The 20,477-nt window shown below is 43.6% G+C and overlaps 3 protein-coding genes across 4 annotated transcripts; 2 read left to right on the top strand and 1 right to left on the bottom strand.

The window, feature by feature from the left end:
* Nucleotides 1-340: 340 nt before the first annotated feature.
* On the top strand, nt 341-7,411 carry anks3 (ankyrin repeat and sterile alpha motif domain containing 3). Its single transcript, XM_083993593.1, has 16 exons — nt 341-380; nt 1,225-1,415; nt 1,505-1,703; nt 2,130-2,251; nt 2,344-2,425; nt 2,578-2,695; nt 3,265-3,414; nt 3,608-3,733; nt 4,520-4,635; nt 4,725-4,889; nt 4,975-5,099; nt 5,190-5,331; nt 5,445-5,718; nt 6,179-6,250; nt 6,344-6,435; nt 6,528-7,411. The coding sequence occupies exons 2-15, from the start codon at nt 1,249-1,251 to the stop codon at nt 6,424-6,426; spliced, it is 1,941 nt and encodes a 646-aa protein (XP_083849719.1). The 5' UTR covers nt 341-380; nt 1,225-1,248; the 3' UTR covers nt 6,427-6,435; nt 6,528-7,411.
* A 2,364-nt stretch (nt 7,412-9,775) lies between these two features.
* On the bottom strand, nt 9,776-16,988 carry wdr24 (WD repeat domain 24). The gene is made up of 11 exons (XM_083994907.1): nt 16,940-16,988; nt 15,861-15,947; nt 15,072-15,556; nt 14,279-14,456; nt 13,512-14,181; nt 12,774-12,886; nt 12,561-12,688; nt 12,358-12,462; nt 11,894-12,231; nt 11,549-11,733; nt 9,776-10,490 (listed from the first exon to the last, which is right to left on the bottom strand). The coding sequence occupies exons 3-11, from the start codon at nt 15,550-15,552 to the stop codon at nt 10,322-10,324; spliced, it is 2,367 nt and encodes a 788-aa protein (XP_083851033.1). The 5' UTR covers nt 15,553-15,556; nt 15,861-15,947; nt 16,940-16,988; the 3' UTR covers nt 9,776-10,321.
* Nucleotides 16,983-19,677, top strand: LOC311003223 (uncharacterized protein). 2 transcript variants are annotated; one of them, XM_083994908.1, is made up of 6 exons: nt 16,983-17,157; nt 17,243-17,394; nt 17,789-17,882; nt 18,032-18,191; nt 18,449-18,601; nt 19,315-19,677. In XM_083994908.1, exons 2-6 carry the CDS (start codon nt 17,270-17,272, stop codon nt 19,491-19,493), a joined length of 711 nt encoding a protein of 236 aa, XP_083851034.1. In that variant the 5' UTR covers nt 16,983-17,157; nt 17,243-17,269; the 3' UTR covers nt 19,494-19,677. The 2 variants fall into 2 exon arrangements, with proteins under 2 accessions (XP_083851034.1, XP_083851035.1); XM_083994909.1 differs by having other exon boundaries at nt 16,983-17,132.
* Nucleotides 19,678-20,477: the final 800 nt, after the last annotated feature.

The following is a 20,477-nucleotide window of genomic DNA, read 5'->3' on the forward strand; positions in this document are numbered from 1 at the left end:
CAACCCTTTTATCTAGTTACTTCAAAAATGATGTAATGTCTATGTGGGGACCAATTCAAGTTATCTATTTCAGATTTACGTTTTTCCCCTCAACACCAGATTTTTTGCTGGGATCCTATGGGGGGGTCCTCACCCCAGACTCACAACGAGCGTTTAAGACTAAACCAGGTTTAATATAAGACAACCTTTGACATATAAATGTATATAGGGTTAGACAAGCCTATATCGTAACCGCATAATATCATTGTTTATATGCGGTTAAAAAAGTTCGGCTCTATCAGACAGGAAAGGGCGGGGTGTGGTTCAACCCGAGCACATTTGAGTGTGACACCCAAAACAAAAAAGTTTGAACCCCTGAGAAAACAAACGTCCTGTTGCTGGTAAGTTTTAAACTAATTTATCTTCAGTGTTAAATATGACTTAGTGTAGGCTGTTGTTTGGTTGTTATGTAGATATACGGTGGGGAAAAGTGTACGCCGGTGTTGTCGTTTTGTCGCTAAAGCTAACGGTAACAGTTACACCAGCTAAAGACGCTGCTGTTCTCCATCATTGTTTGTGTTGCTGTTGTTACAAACTAAATCACACGACACTTAGTTACCGTTGCTATGTGTTGTTGGGGGAACGTGTCGGTTATAAGAGTGAATTCGGGGTTTTGTAGTTTTGACCGTCATGGCGGTGCTCAGTCGCAGTGATTTGGGATAACGACGTTACTAACGGCACTACTTTTTGTTTTTTAGTACCTATTAATCAAAAAAGTTACTGTTTTCCCCGTTATAACGCCGTTACCGTTACTGACAATAAAATGCGCCGTTACTTGACTCAAGTCGCCCCATACACCCGTTCAAGTATACGTTGTTGTTGTATGCAATTTTTTCCCCCAGTCCATCAACTAGTCGTTCATCTGTAACTAACCAACTCACTTAGTATTCCTCCGCACAGGCAGGCTACTGGGTTGGTTAGTTCCAGATAAACAGGAGTTGGGGGGCGAGCAGTCTATGGGGGCTAGTCCAAGCAGTTTGACATTGAGCATTTTATTAAAAAGTAACGCAAGAGTTACTTTTCCTGGTAAGAGTTACTTTTCCTGGTAATTAGTTACTTTTCTAACGTAGTAAGTCAGTTACAAACTCAGTAATTTTTTGGGGAAGTAACTAGTAACTAATAAATTACTTTTTAAAAGTAACGTGCCCAACACTGCTCAGTCCTATGAACACCTCTTGTTTCCAGGTGTCGGGAGTGAAGAGGTGGAAAATGTCCGAGCTAAGCGACGAGGCCAGCGAGTCAGAGCAGCTGGGTGCCAGCCTCTCCCTGTGGCTGGGGGACTCCCTGGTGAGGCCCGAGGAGCTGGACGTCCCCCTGGACCTCCACACCGCCTGCTCCATCGGCCAGTACGACGTGGTGGCAGAGTGCATCAAGAAGTGGGTGCAGACTCTCTCTCTCTCTCTCTCCAGGTGTTCACACCTCCTTCCACAGCCTTTCACAAACATCATGTGGTTTTGTTTTCCAGGCGCGAGGTGAACCTGAACGGCAAGAACATCGGGGGATGGACCCCGCTCATGTACGCTGCATACATCGGTCATGACAACATTGCCAACCTCCTGCTGGAGGCTGGTGTGAATGTGAATGCTACCACTGCCAAAGGTCTGACCCCGTTGATGCTGGCTGCGAGCTGTGGCAATGAGAGCATTGCATACTTCCTGCTCCAGGTACAAAGTGCTCTGCTCATAATATTCAAACAAATGTTATTCCCAAATGCAAATTATCATACAGTGTGGACACTTCACAGAACATAATGAAAGAATACAATGTGACAGGATCATTTGTTTGTGAGCTGGATTGATTGTCTATCAACAGCGTTAATTATACAAACACAGAAGGGAAAGTAGAAGTAAACATCACTATACAGTACTATCAGTGCTTTGTAATTCAAATGTTTGCTGGTTGGAAGCTTCAAAGCCAGATGCTGAACCATCAAAAAATGTTCAAAGAGAAATAACACCACTGGCTTCCAATTAGCTTCAAATCTCTGCAAACTGGGTTTCATATTGTAAAATGAGTGAAAAACAAATGAGTAAAACAGATTTTTATTCTTCAGAGTGTGAAAGGTTTTCTGTGTTTCTTACTCCAAATAGCAAGGTGCTGAGTTGGAGCTGAAGGACTCCATGGGCTGGACCGCTCTGTTCCACTGCACGAGCACAGGCCACCAGCAGATGGTCAAGTTCCTGCTGGATAATAATGCTGATGCTAATGTCAAGTGAGTGTCTTCATTCATCCCAGTACGTCTGTAAAACACTCCATCCATCCATCCATCCAGACACTTTTTTACACCGTATCTTCCACCCACAGGGAGCCAGGGACTGGTTTCACTCCGCTGATGGAAGCTGCTGCGTCTGGACATGAAATCATAGTGCAGTACCTGCTTGATCAGGTGAGTGGTTCAGTTACTCACAACAAAACATCTCTTTGCAGAATGTAAACAGAGGGATTCACCTGCCAGTGAGGATGTTGCGTAACGGAGGAACAGTCCTGCTGACACAGGCCCTCTGGTTCTGACATCTGTTTTATTTCACTAATTAACAGAAAGTTAAACTAGAAGATCGCAATGCTAAAGGCGAGACTGCCCGTGCCCTGGCGATGCTGTATGGCTACACCAAGATCGTCAGTCTAATCGACTCGCGTTCTCCGAGGATCAAGCCTGGTACCTCTCTCAACAGCTTATTTATTATTTAAAGGGATAGTTCAACATTTTGGCAAATTGGCCCATTGCCATAATCCCTATAGTTTTAGGAGTAGGTTGGTTACCTTTATTTGTCGGTGCAAGCTATTTTTAGAACAGTGGAGCAGAGCCACAAGCTGCTCAGAGCTTCGCTACGGAGGCTAATGGGATTTCTTGGTTTCCCTCATCAAACTAATCAAATACACAATCCAACACCTCCAAAATGCTCTGGTGGACAAGATAATAATGGAACGTTACCAGACAGAGTTGTTTTTGAGGCAAATGCAGAGACTGCTTTCTGAAAAACTGCCCCTGAAGGCAACATGCATCAGCGGTTTTGCATGAATTTACCTCGAAAAACAAATCCCATGAGCCTCCGTAGCGTAGCTCTGAGCATAGCTTGCACTGACAATTAAAGGTAATGAACCTACTGCTAAGACTATAGAGATTATGGCAATGGGCCAATTTGCCAAAATGTTGAACTATCCCTTTAAACTAAATAAGTGACAATTATTTTTGTTTGTCTCTAAATTTCTGATCCATCCTGTCAGGACACTTCGAGGACCTGAGCTCCTCTGAGGACTCGGACAGCGCCCCTCCCAGGATAAGGCCAAGTCGAAATCGACCTAAAGGCGTCAGCATCCACGACGGACCTCAGGCCATCGCGAAGTTCCGAGTAGGAGGCCCGAGCAAACCGTGTGGTAGTGTCTCATTTGTTGTACAATATATAACCAATCAAATCTACACATAATTTGTTGTACAATATATAATACATTGTTTGTTGTGTACAGTAGATAGTTTCTCCTTGAATTTTTCAATGGCACGCTGATATTCATTATTTTTAATCCCTGTGTGAGGTGGCAGAGTTTGTTAACGTTTCTCCTCTGCTCTCAGAGCCTCCTGCTGCGCCACCGGGCTACATGACGAGCAGTGGGATCGGTGAACAGAGCGAGGGCCTCTGCTACCGTGACGTGACCTCACCGATCAACGAGCTGGACGGTCAGAGCAACAGCAGCAGAGGTGAGAGACACACGACCACCAGTGTTGTGTCTTTGAGATAATAAGCAGTTATTCTATTACAGTTAAAAGGATAGTTCAACATTTTGGCAAATTTGCCTATCGCCATAATCCCTATAGTCATTACAGTAGGTTCATTATCTTTAATATAAATAAAGTTTGCATGTTGTTTTGAGATCCGTGGGGCAGAGACGCAAGCTGCTCAATGAATACAATGGAGGTTAATGGTACAGGTCCCCTCATCAAACTCATCAAATACACAATCCAACAACTCCAAAGCACTCTCATGGACAAGTTGTGACCTGCACATTCACCACGCTATGAAACAATCATGTACAATTATGTAACACTGCGACACATGAAGTAAATACTCTGAACTACTTTAAAATCACTCCGGCCAGCAGCTGTGTCTGTAATGTAGTTCCGGCTACGCATTTGCCTTGAAAACAACTCCCTCTCGTAATATATATATTTCCTATATTATTCCATAGCGTGGTGGATGTGCAGGTCACAACTTCTCCAAAAAAAGCGTTTTGGCATTGTTGGACTGTGTATTTGATGAGTTTGATGAGGGATAGGGGACCAGTACCAATCACCTCCATTGTGTTCACTGAGCAGCTCGCGTCTCTGCCCTGCTGATCTCAAAACAACATGCACCGACAATTAAAGGTAATGAACCTACTACTATGATTATAGGGATTTTGGCAATAGGTGAATTTGCCAAAATGTTGAACTATCCCTTTTGGGCATTTTAGAAAGTACCTGAAATGTCTTGTGTCGTTGCTGCAGATGACAGTCCATTCTTTGACAACGACATGCCCACCATGAGGAGCAGCAGCAGTAGCAGCGAAGGCCTACCTCATGTGGTCGGACTCAACTGGGAAGGCTCTGTGGAGAGTAACGAGGTGAACACAAGTGCACAGAAACATCCGGCTGTTAAACATCACCATTATTTTAATCTGCAGTGACGGACACATGTTTGTTTGTCCACCAGGACTCTGACCAGTGCAAGAAGAGCAGCTCTCGCAGGGTAAATAAGGGTTATCACTCCAAAGGCAAGAGTCGCCACGTAAGCAACGATGCTGCTCATTCCAGTGCTACAGGGAACTGTGGGATACGCCCGCATATTGTTCCTCCTCCCTCCTACGCTGGTCCAAAGGTTCGTCCGCGTTTCGGTTCATGGTCAGTTCATTTAGGACCATCTTTGGTTCTTGACTCAGACCCATAATCTCTCGCTCCTGTAGGATCTGGCAGAGTTCTTGGAGCAGATCGGCTTCTCCAAGTATCTCCCATTACTTGAAGAGCAAGATATCGATCTGCGGATTTTTCTCACGCTGACTGAAAATGATCTCAAAGAAATAGGAATCACGTAAGTCGCTCTTTTTCGTATTTGCCCTAAATTTATAATGTTTGTCTTTTCTCATGTCATGGAATATTATGTAATTTTTTTGTCGTCCAGATTGTTTGGACCTAAGCGTAAAATGACCTCGGCTATTGCAAGGTGGCACAGCAGCGCTCGACCAGCCAGCGACGCTCTGGAACAGGCCTACGCCGACCAGCTGGAGGCTGAGATGCAGGAGATGGCCATTCAGCTACACAAGGTAACTAACAAAACAAATGTTCACCGACTCATAGATAAATTAACCAATTCTGACTTTTCATGACAACTGAAAACCTTTCACTCACTTGTACTGGACTTAATTCCCTGTTGTAGCGCTGCGAGGAGGCGGAGAACCTGCAGAGCCAGGTGTCTCAGGAGAAGGAACTGCGCACTGTGATGGAGGGATGTCTGATGGAGGACAAGATGGCGTGGAGGCGGGTGCAGGCTGAGTTGGTGGAGAACCACCGGCTGGCTCAGGACATGAGCGCCATGCTAGCCAAGGCCAGGAACTGCCGCGCTGAGCTGTTCTCCGGCCTCAGTGCTGACGGTCACGGCAGCTCTTTAACCAACATGGAGAACAAAACAAAAGACGACACTGGTGCCAAAGGTGAGTTTATGCACAAGTGGTGGATGACAAGGCTGCTGATTCACTGAATTGATTTGATTCCGATTCACAAGGTCCAGATTCGATTCTATATTAATTCATTTAGAGATATTTCAGTTTTAATACCAATTTGCTTGGTTATGAAAGAGATTTTCACAAAACTAATGTTGCAAATTGTACAAAGTTGAAACTCTCTAACCTGGTGTATTATTAAAAATACTCATGTTTATATTAAATTGACCAAAAAAGCAGTTGCATTAATGCACATTTATTTAAAATGACCCACTCCATAAGTAAACACTGCAATGGCGATCTAAGATTTAATAAATCGATATCGGATCTTTCAAATGAAGATCGATATAAATTGGAAAATTGATTTTTTAAACCCAGCGCTACTGTAGATGACACCATTTACATTTTGTGATTAAAAAAAACCCCTGAGTGATCTTGCGTCTCCTTGCAGCTGCAGACGGTCTGACATGCTCCGGTGTTGTGGAGCTGACAAAGAAGCTGGAGGTCTATGAAGAAGAGCTGGGTACGGTGATGTGCTGCACAGTGATTGAAGTGCTCTCGTGTCATCAGGCGAGTCCGATAATAATGCTGGTTTCTGGTTGTTTCATCATAACAGCGGCGACCCTGCAAACTGTGCTGCAGAATCTGAGGCGACTGAGTGCCCCTGAGAAAGTCTCAGACAGCTGGGAACGGCCTTAACCTCTCCAGGTGAGTCTTCACCGGATCAACACAAGCGCCGGAAGAATCCCACAGCGGCCAAAAGACAAGTAAATAACTTGCTTTTTTCTAATCCTCTGAAGGGGCTTCTGACACTATTCGACGGAGGGTGACTTCACCACCCTGAACAATCTCACTGAAATGGGAGAAGGTCAAAGACGAGGCCAGCCCTCCCGGACTCGAAGCAGCCGACCTGCTACCCCTCTGGGATTTGCTGATGGACCAGTAGTTGCCAGATGTGGACAAGGCCAAGGGCAACAGCAGCTGCTGCTGCAGGGAAACGACAAGCAGGCAGGAAGGGTACCTGACCCCCTCCACACACACACACACACACGCGCTTGTGCTGGTGAATACTGGACTCCAGTAGTTGGGTTGTGAACATGCACAGAGGAGGAGGAAGGAACTGATCGTGGATCAGACGCTGTAATACTGTGAAGCGTTTCCACAAAACTGATGTGGTTTAAATTATGTTCATGCCACCAAATGAAGAGGCACATTTCCTAAAAGTAGAAAGTAGTCTGTTTAGTTTAAATAACTTCTACAGAATGATTGAAAGAAGTCTTCACATTTTATGCTGTTTGAAATAATGTCCTGCTGAATGCATTTTAGGAGCTGAAGATCCAAGAGAAGAAAAAATGTCTGAAACCTAAAACGACCTGTCGTTTAATCAGTCTCTGCAAAATTAAAGTAAAAATAATAAAATTTGCAAATAGACACATTTTAGTTAGTTTAATATCAGTCCAGTTTCAGGTTTCACTGTGGAACTGCGACTATCTGCTGGATTTACTGTGTATCTACTAGGACAGGATCAGTTTTAACTTAAAGTCCTCCCACCCCTATGAAATGCTGGAAATACTGAGCTCAAATTAAAGCTCAGTTACCTGAAGGTTAAGGATGAATTGTTCCATTGTACTGTTATTTTCTACTTGTTTTAAATGGACGGATACACTATGCACAAATTAAACAGATGGACATTTTTGTTATTTGTTTCTTTGCCTTTATGTTTTATGTCCATGTACAACTTGTATTAGGACAGTGTGTCAGTATTGGTTAAGCAAACTAGATTCCAATGCAGGGCTCCAGACTAACTTTTTTTTACTAGGAACACAGTGGCCCCTAACACACATTAATTGCCCTGCCACCTGTAATGACAGATTCTAGATTGTCCTTTCCACATTTCACCAGTGAAAAAACCCTGCAGTTTACTGGTTGTCTAAGTAGATGAAAAATGTACTTGTACACTAAAATGCCCCCTTTCAGTCTTGAGCCCTGCAATGTGTTTTAGAGTACAACTTTTAAACTGTTTTCTACAAGATTTTAATCTTGAACCACAGAAAATTGTAACATTTTCATGACTTTGTCCCCTGATTCATTTCTTTATTCTATTTGAATGAAAATCTCATCTAGATTTAGGATGAGCAGTGTCAATATTAACATTTTAAACTTCAAACTTAATTTTACCTCTTTCTCTTTTTGCGACGTTCACTGGCCTCTGTATCACTTAAATTGTAGAATATAGGACACACTTATTTTTTACAGTAAGTATTTCACTCCTAAACCAAGACTGACCTGTGTTCATCTTCACTAACGGCCATGATGTGGTCAACAGTTCATCTGTCAACAGGACAGGGCGGCTCTGTGTGCACCGAGCCTGGGGGTTAGGGATTCCCCTCCTGATTGTTGGGATGTCCTCATATGGAGTCGTTCTGAAAATCCTTTAGTGTGCCCGGGGGCTTGGCTGTAAATCGATGTGATGACAGTTGCTGCTTGGTAACAACCTTGGCACAATATGGATGTTGGCTGAGTTTGGCTGTGGCAGCTGATCCAGATCGAGCAGCCTCTAGCCTGCAGGTTTGTAAATGAGCACAGACCTCGTCCAGATTACACATCACTGCTCTGCCCCTGAAATGGACTTTAACTGAAATATCAATCTACTACGACACCAGTAAATGGGAAATATGGATTATTGTACTAATATATTATGTTAAACTGCCAAAAAGGGTACTATCTTTTATTTCTAGTGGTGTCCATTAATAATTTGAGGAAGTCCATTCTGAAAAACCAAGTAATTTAAATCCTACCAAAGCACACATTGTTGTGTTATATGGTTGTATTAATTTGCAGATTTTTTTTATGAAAGCTTTTGTGTTCAGTGATGCTCATGTCACTGAATCCAGGCTAAATGTCCAGTGAATGAGGCGAAGGAGCGGAGACCTATCACCTGTAGTGATGATTTACAATCATCACTACAAAGTGAAGCAGCACCAAAACAAACACTCAGGGTTCACACTCTTTTCTTAAAATCATTTCCCAGGACTTTTCCAGGACTTTTCAGCTGCTGCTACAGTATGACAGACATGATTACACCATACAATAATACATCCCCCTGTCCCATTGATGCTTTGGAGAAGTATTTCTTTTTGACAGTTGTACCTTATTTTGTACATTTAACTAGTTTGTTTCTATTTGTATTCCTCTCTCACTGCCAGAAGTCTGATTTAAAGATGTGTAGTCTGTGGCTCTTAACCTATCTATGAAATGAATGATCTCTCTGGAAAAGAAATCCTTGATGGGGTCTGAAAAAGTCAAATAGAGCTCTGGTAGCTGATGTCACAATGTGATTTTCCAGAATATTTGTCTTTTTTTTTTCTAATTTTCCATGTGTTTTCCATGACTGGAAAACTGCTCAACCGCTTTCAAGGTTTTTAGGTTTTTCAGGACGCATGGGAACCCTGACACTGTCAGTCTGCCAATTAAACTGACAACTAGACTCCTCCAACCGGTTTGCCACCAGGCTTCACGGTGTGGGATGTAACAGCGACTTCGAGTAGTGACAGTCACATTTCACCCAAGACGAAGGTGTTGTGTCGAGGTCTGTCTGGACAGGAGTCGTCTCTGTTGTCGGCTTCAACACGTAGTATCTGTTGTGTATCTCACCATCAGTGACACACGCACACACTGGGACAAGCAAACCACTGTTACTCCGAGCAGCGTGCATTGTGTCTCGCTGGTGGACTGGAGGGTAGGGATGTTGGCGGGTTGCCAGTTGGGATTTCTGGGCCCGTGAGAGTAGAGTGTGTTTGAGGAAAATGAATAAGCAAGTGTTCTTTCTTCTCAGTAAGCTGCTCGCGAGCAAGATGTTTTACCCACACTGGTCCACAGGGGACTGGGTGTACTGGGCAGCTGCCAGGTGTACCATTACTACCATACATGTGAATGATGTGAGTTCTGCCAAGTGGAGCCGAAAAACAGACGTTATCTGTTCAGGACAACTTCATTGTGTCAACTCATCAAGTGCTGCTTTAATGTACTGCCTGAATAAAGAGTCATTTCACATATAAATTAACTCAACATTATCTACAGTCATTTAAAATAAGTTATTGGTACAATGTACAACCATTGACAGTTCACTTAACATGAGCAAACATTTCTTCCTGTACAGTCTTCAAGGTTTTGCAGAGGGGTTTTTAAAAATCAATGTAAAATGCAGCAAATATGAATTCAGAAAATATATTGTTAAATTCTATGAATATCTATGGCAACATCTGATCATTTACAAATTCATCGATGGTTCAAAAACCAATTCAAGTGTCACATGTGATTGTGTTTGCTTGTGAAGAGCTGTCCACGAGAGCACATATAAAACTAACCTTCAGACTTTGTAGATCGGACAAAGACTCACTTCAGATACAAACATGTCGTACTTTCCACATTGATGAATTACTGAAGTCCCTCGCGGAGGGATTGAGACATTGTGTTTGTCTGTGGTGTGTGTGTGTGTGTGTGTGTGTGTGTGTGTGTGGCGATCCAGGCCTGTGTGAGGACCTATTCCCACTCCCACCGAGGACCAGCTGGCTGAACGGTGGGTGTGATGGTCTCAGGTGTACTCACACAGGTGACCACAGCCGGCGGGGCAGTGAGTGCTGCTCTTCAGCCAGTTCATTATGTGTTCCAGATGTCCGCCATGGCTGCAGCCCTGACACCACACAAACAGTCCCTTCACCACGTGGTGGCACACCGCACACACACTGGCACACTGGTGGCACCTAAAGGAGAGATGCAGTGAGTTTAGCAGAGCTTGGTACATGTCAGTTATGTCAATATTCAGTGTTGGGGATGAGTGAACTACATGGAATTAAACTAAAACTTAAAGGGATAGTTCAACATTTTGGCAAATTGGCCCATTGCCATAATCCCTATAGTCTTAAGAGTAGGTTCGATACCTTTAAAGCAGAAGTAAGCGGAATATTTGTGTTAATATAAGTCTTAAATAGTTATATCTTCTGACAGTAATCACTTATATAGAGTGTTTGGTCTGAAACACGGGTCTGTCAGTCACTCTGCTCTGCTGTAAGCCGAGGAGAAAACTTTCCTTGTATCCTACAACCTTTATCCACTGATGAGAGAGAACGGCATAAAGGGGCGGTCCTCTCTGTGTGTGCAGCCAAGGGATGCGTGTGATTGTGGTGACGTAGGGACGAGGGCGGGGATTGCTAACTCCATCGGCTGACAGGAAGTTAGCCAAAACCACCGGATCACTTACTTCTGCTTTAATGTTGGGGCAAGCTATTTTTAGAACAGCGGAGCAGAGCCGCAAGCTGCTCAGAGCTACGCTACAGAGGCTCATGGAAATTCTAGGTTTTCCTTGTCAAACTCATCAAATACACAATCCAACAACTCCAAAACGCTTTGGTGGACAAGTTGTGACCTGCACATTAAACACGCTGTGAGATAACAAAACATTACGAGACAGAGCTGTTTTCGAGGTAAATGCAGACTGCTTGCCAGAAAACTGCCCCCGACAGGAACACGCAAATGAATGCATGAATTTACCTCGAAAAAAACTCTAAATTAGCTTTTAATGTACAAGTTTGTGGGTTTTATACTGTTTTTGAATTTTATTTTATTCCGAATTCGCTCTATTTTATGATCTTTAGTGTGTCAAGTGTCTTTGAGCATTTGTCAATGTCAATGTCAGCTTTATTTGTGAAAGCACTTGCAAATAAAAATGTATTATTATTTATAGTAAACATACAAAAATATGACAGTAAACTCGTCACGTTCTCATACTCTCTAACATTACATAGTGTTGCAGCGCTCATACCTGTCACAGATCCAGCCCTTGTTGCTCATTGGCCGTTTGCAGTTGCTGCAGTTGATGTGCAGCGTTGTAGACGCCTGGTTCAGGCAGGTGATGGCGCTGCACGTACTCAGCTTGATGACCTCATTGGACACGTTCCACAACTCGAACCTCTGCAGCAGGTCTATGTAGGACATGTACCAGTGCTCCTGAAATGGAAACAACTTGCTCAGGGTTTCCTATTTTGACTGTTCACTTTATCTGAAGTGCAATGGTGTGGTTTCATTTTACACTTTTGTGTAAATACATTAGAACTGAAATGCAGTTTAAAAAAAAAAACCTTTTTCTCTTTTTTTATCACTATCTGACCTGGGTGAGGTCATCAATCTCTTTGCGGATGCGGTCCCCCAGGACGATGAGCACGGATACGGCCATCTGCACGTCGCCCTGCTCGGCGTAGTAGCTCAGCATCTCCCGCACGATGGGGCAGAAGAAGCTGGCAGGTAGATGAGGGCTGTAGAGCGGCTGGGAAATGGAGATGAGAGAAAAGGACTCGATGGGCGTCAGACAGGTGACCTCTGCCTCGTTGCCGCTGACGTGCGGGGAGTCGGCCTTGTCCTGCTGAAGGTGCTCGGGAGCAGACGGGTTGTCCATGATCTCGTGGCGCAGCTGAAAGGCCTCCTGGGGCAACGTGTACTCCTGCTCTTCTGTTATGACAAAAGGAGCGGAGATAATATTAGACAATAGAGTGCTGAGCACGGAGGCGGTTATAAATAGCAGGTACTGACGTCGGCAACTCTTCAGTTTTCCTCGAAGATGAGACTGTGACTGACCTGTTTGGTTGTCGTGCTCCATCGAATAGAGGTCATCGTCCTCAAACTCAGCATCGCCAAACATGTACTCCGCCTGGCCCTCGCTGCCCTCCGTCTCCTCGTTTTCTGAAATTGAGTGAGTGGAGTTGATAATACAAGTGATGAATACTGACATTTACATCTTCTCAAAGTTTGGCTGCTATGACTTTAATGACCACTCTCACCTTCATTATTATTGCTGATGTGCAGGTTCCCGGGCTCCAGGTGGATGTTGTCCTGTCGGCTCTCACCTTTGCTGCGCTCCAGTCTGCTCTCCGTGCCCATCCCCGAGCCCATTTCCTTCATGCTGAAACTGAAAGCATAATGTCCATCTAATGTAGGGCTGTAAACAACTTGCATCTCTGTTCTATAATCACACACTAAAAAGGCTCATTTACCTGTTCATTAAAGGCAAAGTTCCCAGTTTACTGAGGTTATGGTTTGGACCGGGCGTTGTGAGGTTTGCTGGGTCAGAAAACATGATTCTCAGCATGGTCCATGTTGTGGAAACCTGTGAATTAAAGGAAAAATGTAGAATATAGCTACAGTTTTAATATCATGTCAAAGTTACAGATCTAATAAGTTGTTTTTTTGTTAATCATGAACTATTGATTGTGTTCATTGTATTTTCCCATGCCGGAAATATAAAACTTAAAATTGAAATGTTTATGATAAATTAATAAACCAATACAAGTAGAATGTGACCCAGAAAGAGAGATTAAAATACTCTGGCCTCTATCATCATTGCAGAACCTTAGAGAAAGTGTTTGCTTTAGCCGATGTAGTGGATGGGTTTCAGTCTACAGGTTTATTGACTCAGTTAATGTGAGTAAACGTTGCAGGGTAAAATCTATGTGTTCCAGCTTGAGGTGTATTCAGGTCGTCTGTGTGTTTGATGATTTTGAACTGAATATCTTTGGTTTGTGGACTGTTGGAAATACAATATGACAGTATTTTACTATTGGGCAAAAGGAACAAGATTTCTTTTTTTTTTTTAGACCAAACAATGAATAAGTGCATTAATGACCAATGAAAATAATTGTTAGTTGCAGCACGTCTGCAGTTAAACACTTCTCCACTGATGCAATGTGTCATATACAAGTCAAATATAATGTGGAAGCACTGATCTGACTGACCTGAGGTCGTTTTAGCTCACGGGCCACCTTCGCGTTGTGATCACACAGCTCAGCAAACGGCTTCCCGCTGAGGAGGTAGAGTTGTGCCGTCTTGACAAACCAGTCCATACGGTTACTGTCCAAGTCTGTCTCGAAGACGCTAAGAGCACTGGACACATGGGCAAACTGTTCTGTCGGGTCGGGCTTCTTGAAGAAAAAGATGGGGTAGCGGCGGTCGCCTCCGGGGTAAGGCTTCCTGGCGTCACTGCTGATCAGACTCTCCTTGGCTGCAAAGGCCAAGTCGCCGAAGAGTCCGAAGCACAGCCCCTCGGGGTTGGCCTTATCCACGGGCCGAGTGGCGTCTTTGAACATATGCTGGTAGAGCGTGCTGTCTTTGGAGCCGGAGAGCAGGAAATGAGGGTCGTGTTGGTGGCGCCACACGATTCCCGTGGTCACGTCTTTGTGTTCCTCGAAGGTGGCGAAGGGAATGAACGGTCTGCGGATGTCCCACACGTAGATGTTGTGGTCCACCATCATGGAGCAGGTGGCCAGATGGAACTTTCTCTCGGGACGCCACTTGACCCGTGCCACTGAGGCGATGGTCTGGACACAGTAGATCTCTTTGGCCCTGTTGGTGGTCATGTCCCAGACCTTCACCATCTTGTCTCTGCCTCCTGTGGCCAGCCACCCCCTGAAATTGAACAAAAAACAACAACAATAATGAATACTTCTTGTAGAAATACATATTTGCAGTGGTATTGTTTTTGTTTATTGCTTTTCCCTCTGACCTGTCATCAGGGTGCCAGTCGCAGCAGAACACCGGCCCCGTGTGGGCGGTAAACATTCGCTCGTAGCGGTCCGGTCGTCTGATGTCCCACAGCTGGACGTTGCCATTCTCAAAGGATGCAGCGAATGTGAAATAATCCTTCATGCTGAACTGGACGTCTCTTACACTTTCAGACTGACCTGCAAGAGATTGTTAAAAAAAAACGACAAGCAGGGACATCAGAGGGTGATTAAAAGTTATTACCGATGTGGAGAAATTCATTTTCTTAATACGACTCCTCAGTGTAGAGTGAGTAGCTACGGTATATCAGAGTACATTAACTGATCATTAGGAATGCAACACGCCTTCAGTGTCGTTAATCTGAAACTGCAGATGATTCTTTGTTCGGTTAAAGGAATACATTTTTCTTCTAAAGAGAAACACTGGCTTTGTTTCATTTTTGACATTTACTTGGCTTTTACTTTTCACTATTACTTTGACTCGTTGATGTGGTTTGTTTCGTCGTTGTTAACAGTGGAGCTTTTCCTGCCATTTAACTAGAGGGTAGAGGAGTTCAAATACATCACTGCTTAAAAATTTTCAGAAATATTAAATATCTGAATTATGATGAATGTTGAGAGGTTCAGCAACCACACACTGTACAGACATTAAATGAAACCGACAGCATCACTGCACTTCTTTTTCATGCAAGTTAAATTTAATGTGAAGAAATAATCTCCACTCTGACGCTGTATCATGTCAGATTCTTAGATAATTTATTAGAGGCGATTACATTTTCAACTTTGTGTCTCTACCTGAGAAAGTACTGACAGATTCCTTCTTGCGCAGATCGAAGCACTTCATGAAACCGTCCTGCGAGCCACTGAGCAGCATGTAAACCTCTGTGGGGTGGAAGCACACCTTGTTGACAGTGCGTTTGTGTTCGGTAAACAGCTGGTCCTGCTTGTTGCGAGAGGGTTTCCCCAAGTTCCAGGTGACCACCGCCCCGTTGGTGGCAGCTGTGGCCAGCAGGTTCTCCTCCATCTGGTGCCACATCACATCTGCGCAGCTGAAGTTGAGCGAGGGTTTGCGGCCGACGCGGAGGTTCAGCTTCTCCACAAACTGCTCCTCCTCCAGCGCGTAGATCTTAAAGATGTTGCGGCCGGCCACCACCACCTGCGTGGCGTCGCGGCACACGCTGATGGCGTTGGCAGGAGCGTCCAAGTGGCAGAACATAGTTCGTCCACTGATGGCGTTGCTGCCAAGAGCTGTGGTCACCCGCGACATCTTCTCCATGTTCCTGGTGCAGACAACAGAGATTTCTCTTAAGGTCAGAGAAAATAAAAGTGACAACACTGATCAGGCAAACTGCACATTCACAATGTTTGTTGCTGTGGTTACTCCTACACCAATACCAGCTGTAACAAGGCACCTGTCAGTCCAAACTTCCACCAGTGGGTGGCACTCTATAGCAAAATGAGGCATTTAATGTATACAGTCCTTTTGTGAAGGAGGGATCACAGTGTGTAATAAAGCAAGAAATGAACAGTCATTTGCATACAATCAAAAAACAAAAAGAGAAATGGCTGCAGTGCTTAGCTTACCCTAGGAAGACCTGCCGGCCTCGTCAGTATCTGCAGCAGCACAGAGTCCTCCTCATGTGCTCCCATGAGAGCCAACTTGCTAGTTTGCTGATGAGACACACACACACATGGAAAAACTCAGTCACACTGTCTGACATGTAACATTTCATATTATCCAGAACAATCACAAAGATGTGCACATGTATAAATAATACCAGGGCTCCAGACTTACTTTTTTTTAATATTTGGAGCACTGTGGCCCCTAACTTAACATTTTAGGTACACAAGCAGAAAACTAAGGGGCGACACCATAAATTGACTTGCAAAGCAAATATTCAATTTTCCTTTTCATTCATGATCCTCACACACATTGACCCGACACCTGTAATGACAGATACCAGATTCTGAGTCGCCTCTTCCATGTTTCACCAGTGTTTTTAAGTGTCAAATTTAATGGTTGCAAATGTGCAAGTAAATGAAAAATGTACTTGCACTATCTCAAATTTAGAGGCAGTCTGGAGCCCTGAATACTACAACGCTGATCAATGTGGATTATGCTGCAACTTTTATAAAATGTACTTAAAACAACTAAGCATCTTGTTTTCTATGTGAATGTGAAGCTACATCCTTTGTAAACACCGTGTGACAGTCCACACTGTGTGTTTACCTCCGTCTCATCTTGGCTTCTTACCCTCCTTCATCTGCCTCGAGCTGGTGATTGAATAACAGCGACTTAAAGCTCACGTGGAGATGTGAGGACACACTGGGGGAGAAAACGAGCAAACCCGACAGTGCAACTTGGTGCGCCGCGTCCAGAGAGGTGGGCACATACAGTGACCTTCACTACATCTCGGTTAATGTTTTAATTGCGTTTCTCTGCAGCTGTGTGTATCGGCGGTGACTTCAGTGCAGCTTCACCGTAAACACGGCAGGAATGTGATGCTAATGCTAACTGGCTAACCTTAGTACCGAGCGCTTTTTTCAAGGACGAACCGCGGGATTACACGTATGTCGGACAGTTTGACAGCTTTTAAACATCATATCTTATGAAGTAAAAGTGTCTCGGCAAAGAAAATATCAAAGAATTGCAGGGGACAAACCTTGTGAGTGTTGTTCGCTGCTTCCAATACCGGATGTAATTTCTCCAAAATCTCGCGGGAATTCAGCGACTTCTAAACTGAAACATCACGATACTACCGGATACACACGTGAATGTGTCATAAGGAGTTCACAGGAGACGTTTTACTCAGTTTCTCTTATGTGTTTTTGTTTTTATCTTTTCTTCAAACGAGGGTGAATCAAACCGACGCAGTTTCAGGTGTTAAATTGAAATATGTTTAACAAATACCGCGAGAAATCCAGCTTTTAATGCATTCATAATGTTTTCATTGTTCATGCTGTAGGTGATGCTCTGAGCTCTGTCTGCTGCCATGAGTGATCTGTTTAGCTGTGAGGAGCCAGCCACATGGAGAGGTGTGTTTGAGAGGTACTGGGATGTAGTGGAGGCTAAAGCCAAGGGCAAGAAACCTGGAAAGCTTCTGGACCTCGACAAGTGGTAAACAACCTCCTCCTCCTCCTCCTCCTGCTCCCCGCTCAGAGCTACAGCAACAAAACAACACACTCACCTTCACATGACAGAGAGATTTAAACTCACTATAGCATCCCAAATTGAGCGGCCTCCAGGTTGTTACAGAATTGATTTGATGTGATAGCAAAGCAGTGTTCGTCTAAACACAAAAGTACAGTGCAGTATTGGCAAGTTCACAACTGACCTTGGAAATAGTAAACCCACATAATAAACAATGTGTCAGGACCCTGGCTGCTTGTTTTAGCTTGTCATGCCTCTGTAATGGTATCAAATGATTGATATGAAATCAAATGATCAATACTGATGATAATAAGTGTTTTTTTCCCCCCTGTGACTCTAATCTGTGTGTATCTGTGTGAAGGTACCAAGAGAATCTGCCCACGCTGATTTCAAGCCGCCCAGACAAACACATCTCTCAGTCAGAGCTGGTGAAACTGATGGAGTGGAAGCTCACCGTGAGTGAAGTCTGGACACTAGTTTCAACAATCCCATGAAATTTAAACACACTCGGCACAGAAAGATTCACAAGCCTCGCAGCACTTAGCCGGGTCTGCTGTGTCCTTGAGCGTCTGTCTCTCTGTGTGTGTGCGATGCTTTTCTGCAGAGAGGGAAGTTCAGGCCTCGCCTGCAGCAGCTGGTGGCGTCCAACAGCGAGGATACTGTGGAGAAATGTTCCAGAAAGGCCTTCGCCCTCCTGCCTGATGTGCAGGCAGCCATCGCAGAGCTCAGCTCCCTGAAAGGAGTCGGCCCAGCCACAGCTTCAGGTTCGCACAGCATCTGTATTCAGCTTCTGAGCACAGTGTCCAACCGGCTTTTTGCAGCAAATTGATAAAAGAATTGATCCCAGTAAAATGTCTCTGTGCTTTCTCTGGAAGCACAAATCGACTGCCTGCTCAGTAAGTTCAGACAAACAGTGTTTACAGTGACTGGGACCCCCTGCTCTCTGTTTAATTAGTCCGAATGCACTACATGGCGACGTCCAGCTTGGCTCCAGGCTGAATAACTGTCCATTTTGTTCCAGCTGTGTTGGCAGCAGGAGCTCCAGAACAGACTGCATTCATGTCTGATGAAGCCATGGAGAGCGTCCCGGGACTAAAGCCCATCCAGTACACAGCCAAGCATTACGCTCTGTACCTGGGCAAGATGGTCGAGCGGACCGAACAACTAAACAAACGTGAGTTAATGACAGGCACACAGAGGCGGTTACAGCTGCATCTGCATTTGTGGTGTCACTGTGATGTAGTGTGTCTGTTCTCTGCATCGTTGATTTAGCACACCAAATATGAGACCCTACTACGACTACTACTAAATAAAATACTAATATTGGTTTATAAGCGAGTGAGGTTTGAAATACATTTCTAATCGGGTCTGCCTGCTGTCCCCAGAGTCAAAACAAAACTTGAAGCAGCAGCAGTCTGTTTGAATGCTCCACGTCTGAAATGAGCTCCCAGAAAACCTGCTCCAACTCTTATCTCTTTTGATTTGAGGCATAAAACTTTAATGTTGCCTTTGCCGTATGTTAAATTAAATTGCATGTTATTCATTCTTATCTTGAGCTTCAGTTAATTTTTTATTCTTTTGGTTAATCTGTTTTGTTCAAATTTAATATTATTCTTTCTGTTGAGGACTTTTTCTTCTTTGAAATCCAATTAATTTGTCATTTGCACTGTCTGGAAAAATGAAAATTATCACATAATGTGTTAAAACAATGCATCAAAGGAGATTTAATGTCATTTTTGACACCTTTTTTCTTTAATAATCTGGCTCATTGTTCAGTGCCAAAAATCCGAAACTTCCAATGGGATGAACTCCTCTCACAGACACTGTACTGATTGATGCTACATAAATAAACCACTAATATTCACTAGGCTGCCCTCTCGTCCTCAGTGGATCCCCAGCAGGACTGGACGCCCCACAGGCTGGAGTTGTGTTTGTGGGCGTGGACCATCGCCACCCGGCTGCAGCTCTCACTGTTGAAGGATGTTGATGTAAAAGGCAGTGCAGCAGAGACCTGCTCCGACCCTGACACTGACCACAGACCGAAAAAGAAGCTCAAAACAAGATGAACAATGTTGAAAATGTTGTTTTCTTACCTGGAAATGTTTGTCTGTTTTTTTAGTACTTTTGCAAAATATTAAAGCAGTGTTTTTGATAGACAAGGCTGCAACAAATTATTATTTTCAAGTCAGATTTTTCTTATCTGGAGTGTTCAGATTTGTTTTTCACATTTTATAATGTTGCAGCCTTATCAAAAATAAAATAAAATAATAAAAATCAGTGGGATGTTGCCACAGTATTGTTCTTTATTTATATTGTTTCTAAATTAAAGCAAAGTACAATGAACAGTACAAAATAAAACAAAATATATTCATATATATACAATATAAAATGGTTCCGTTCAGAACATTTAAAAAGTACAATAGATTGTGAAATAATTAATGAGGACTTTGATATAAATTATCCATATGTAAATTTAGTTTTCCTTTAGTTTCCTCACGACCGAGAGAAAAATAGGTTCTTCTGCTTTTTCTTTTTGTAAACGCTGTGTTGGTCCAACCTCTTGTCTGGTCTGAGAGATTGAACCTCGTAAGCTTGGCACCATTTTATCAATACAAGTAAGCAGCTCATGAAAAACTACCACAGCAGCACAGATATGACTTCTTTTTTTTCTTAAATTATTGTTATTCTAAACTGGCGGAGGGAAATGAGTCACATTTGAAGAAACCACCAGTGATATCTGCATGAACTCAGGCTCAGTGTTTGTGAACATGAAAAGAATCTGTACCCAAAGCTAGAAACTGCAAAACCAAGACTTAGGAACCAGAAAATGTACACTCATCTCCAGAGAAGAAAAACATTTACAGTCTGCCAGTGACTCTCAGCAGTTTGTCTTCAGTGATCTACATCTGTGCTCTGTTACAGACTAAAAGACAAACCTCTTTTATCTCTTGTTTCTAGCTGTGGCACACGAAAAGAAAAATCAGTGTTCACTAATCCACATGAAAACCAGGAGGTTCAGTGGAGTTCCTCATATTAAAGGTTAAACACTG

The sequence above is a fragment of the Trachurus trachurus genome (genome assembly GCF_905171665.1).
Source record: "Trachurus trachurus genome assembly, chromosome: 19".
Lineage (NCBI taxonomy): Eukaryota > Metazoa > Chordata > Actinopteri > Carangiformes > Carangidae > Trachurus > Trachurus trachurus.

Bases quoted from the DNA above. Each gene is read 5' to 3' on its own strand.
- LOC311003223 (XM_083994908.1), top strand. From the start codon at position 17,270: ATGAGTGATCTGTTTAGCTGTGAGGAGCCAGCCACATGGAGAGGTGTG. The intron at 17,395-17,788 runs GTAAACAACCTC...ATCTGTGTGAAG, and splicing joins CTTCTGGACCTCGACAAGTG to GTACCAAGAGAATCTGCCCA. The intron at 18,602-19,314 runs GTGAGTTAATGA...TCTCGTCCTCAG, and splicing joins GACCGAACAACTAAACAAAC to TGGATCCCCAGCAGGACTGG.
- wdr24 (XM_083994907.1), bottom strand. From the start codon at position 15,552: ATGGAGAAGATGTCGCGGGTGACCACAGCTCTTGGCAGCAACGCCATC. The intron at 12,689-12,773 runs GTAAATGAGCCT...TTATGCTTTCAG, and splicing joins ACTTTGCCTTTAATGAACAG to TTTCAGCATGAAGGAAATGG. The intron at 10,491-11,548 runs GTATGAGCGCTG...TCTCTCCTTTAG, and splicing joins AAGGGCTGGATCTGTGACAG to GTGCCACCAGTGTGCCAGTG.
- anks3 (XM_083993593.1), top strand. From the start codon at position 1,249: ATGTCCGAGCTAAGCGACGAGGCCAGCGAGTCAGAGCAGCTGGGTGCC. The intron at 2,696-3,264 runs GTACCTCTCTCA...CCATCCTGTCAG, and splicing joins TTCTCCGAGGATCAAGCCTG to GACACTTCGAGGACCTGAGC. The intron at 5,100-5,189 runs GTAAGTCGCTCT...TTTGTCGTCCAG, and splicing joins CTCAAAGAAATAGGAATCAC to ATTGTTTGGACCTAAGCGTA.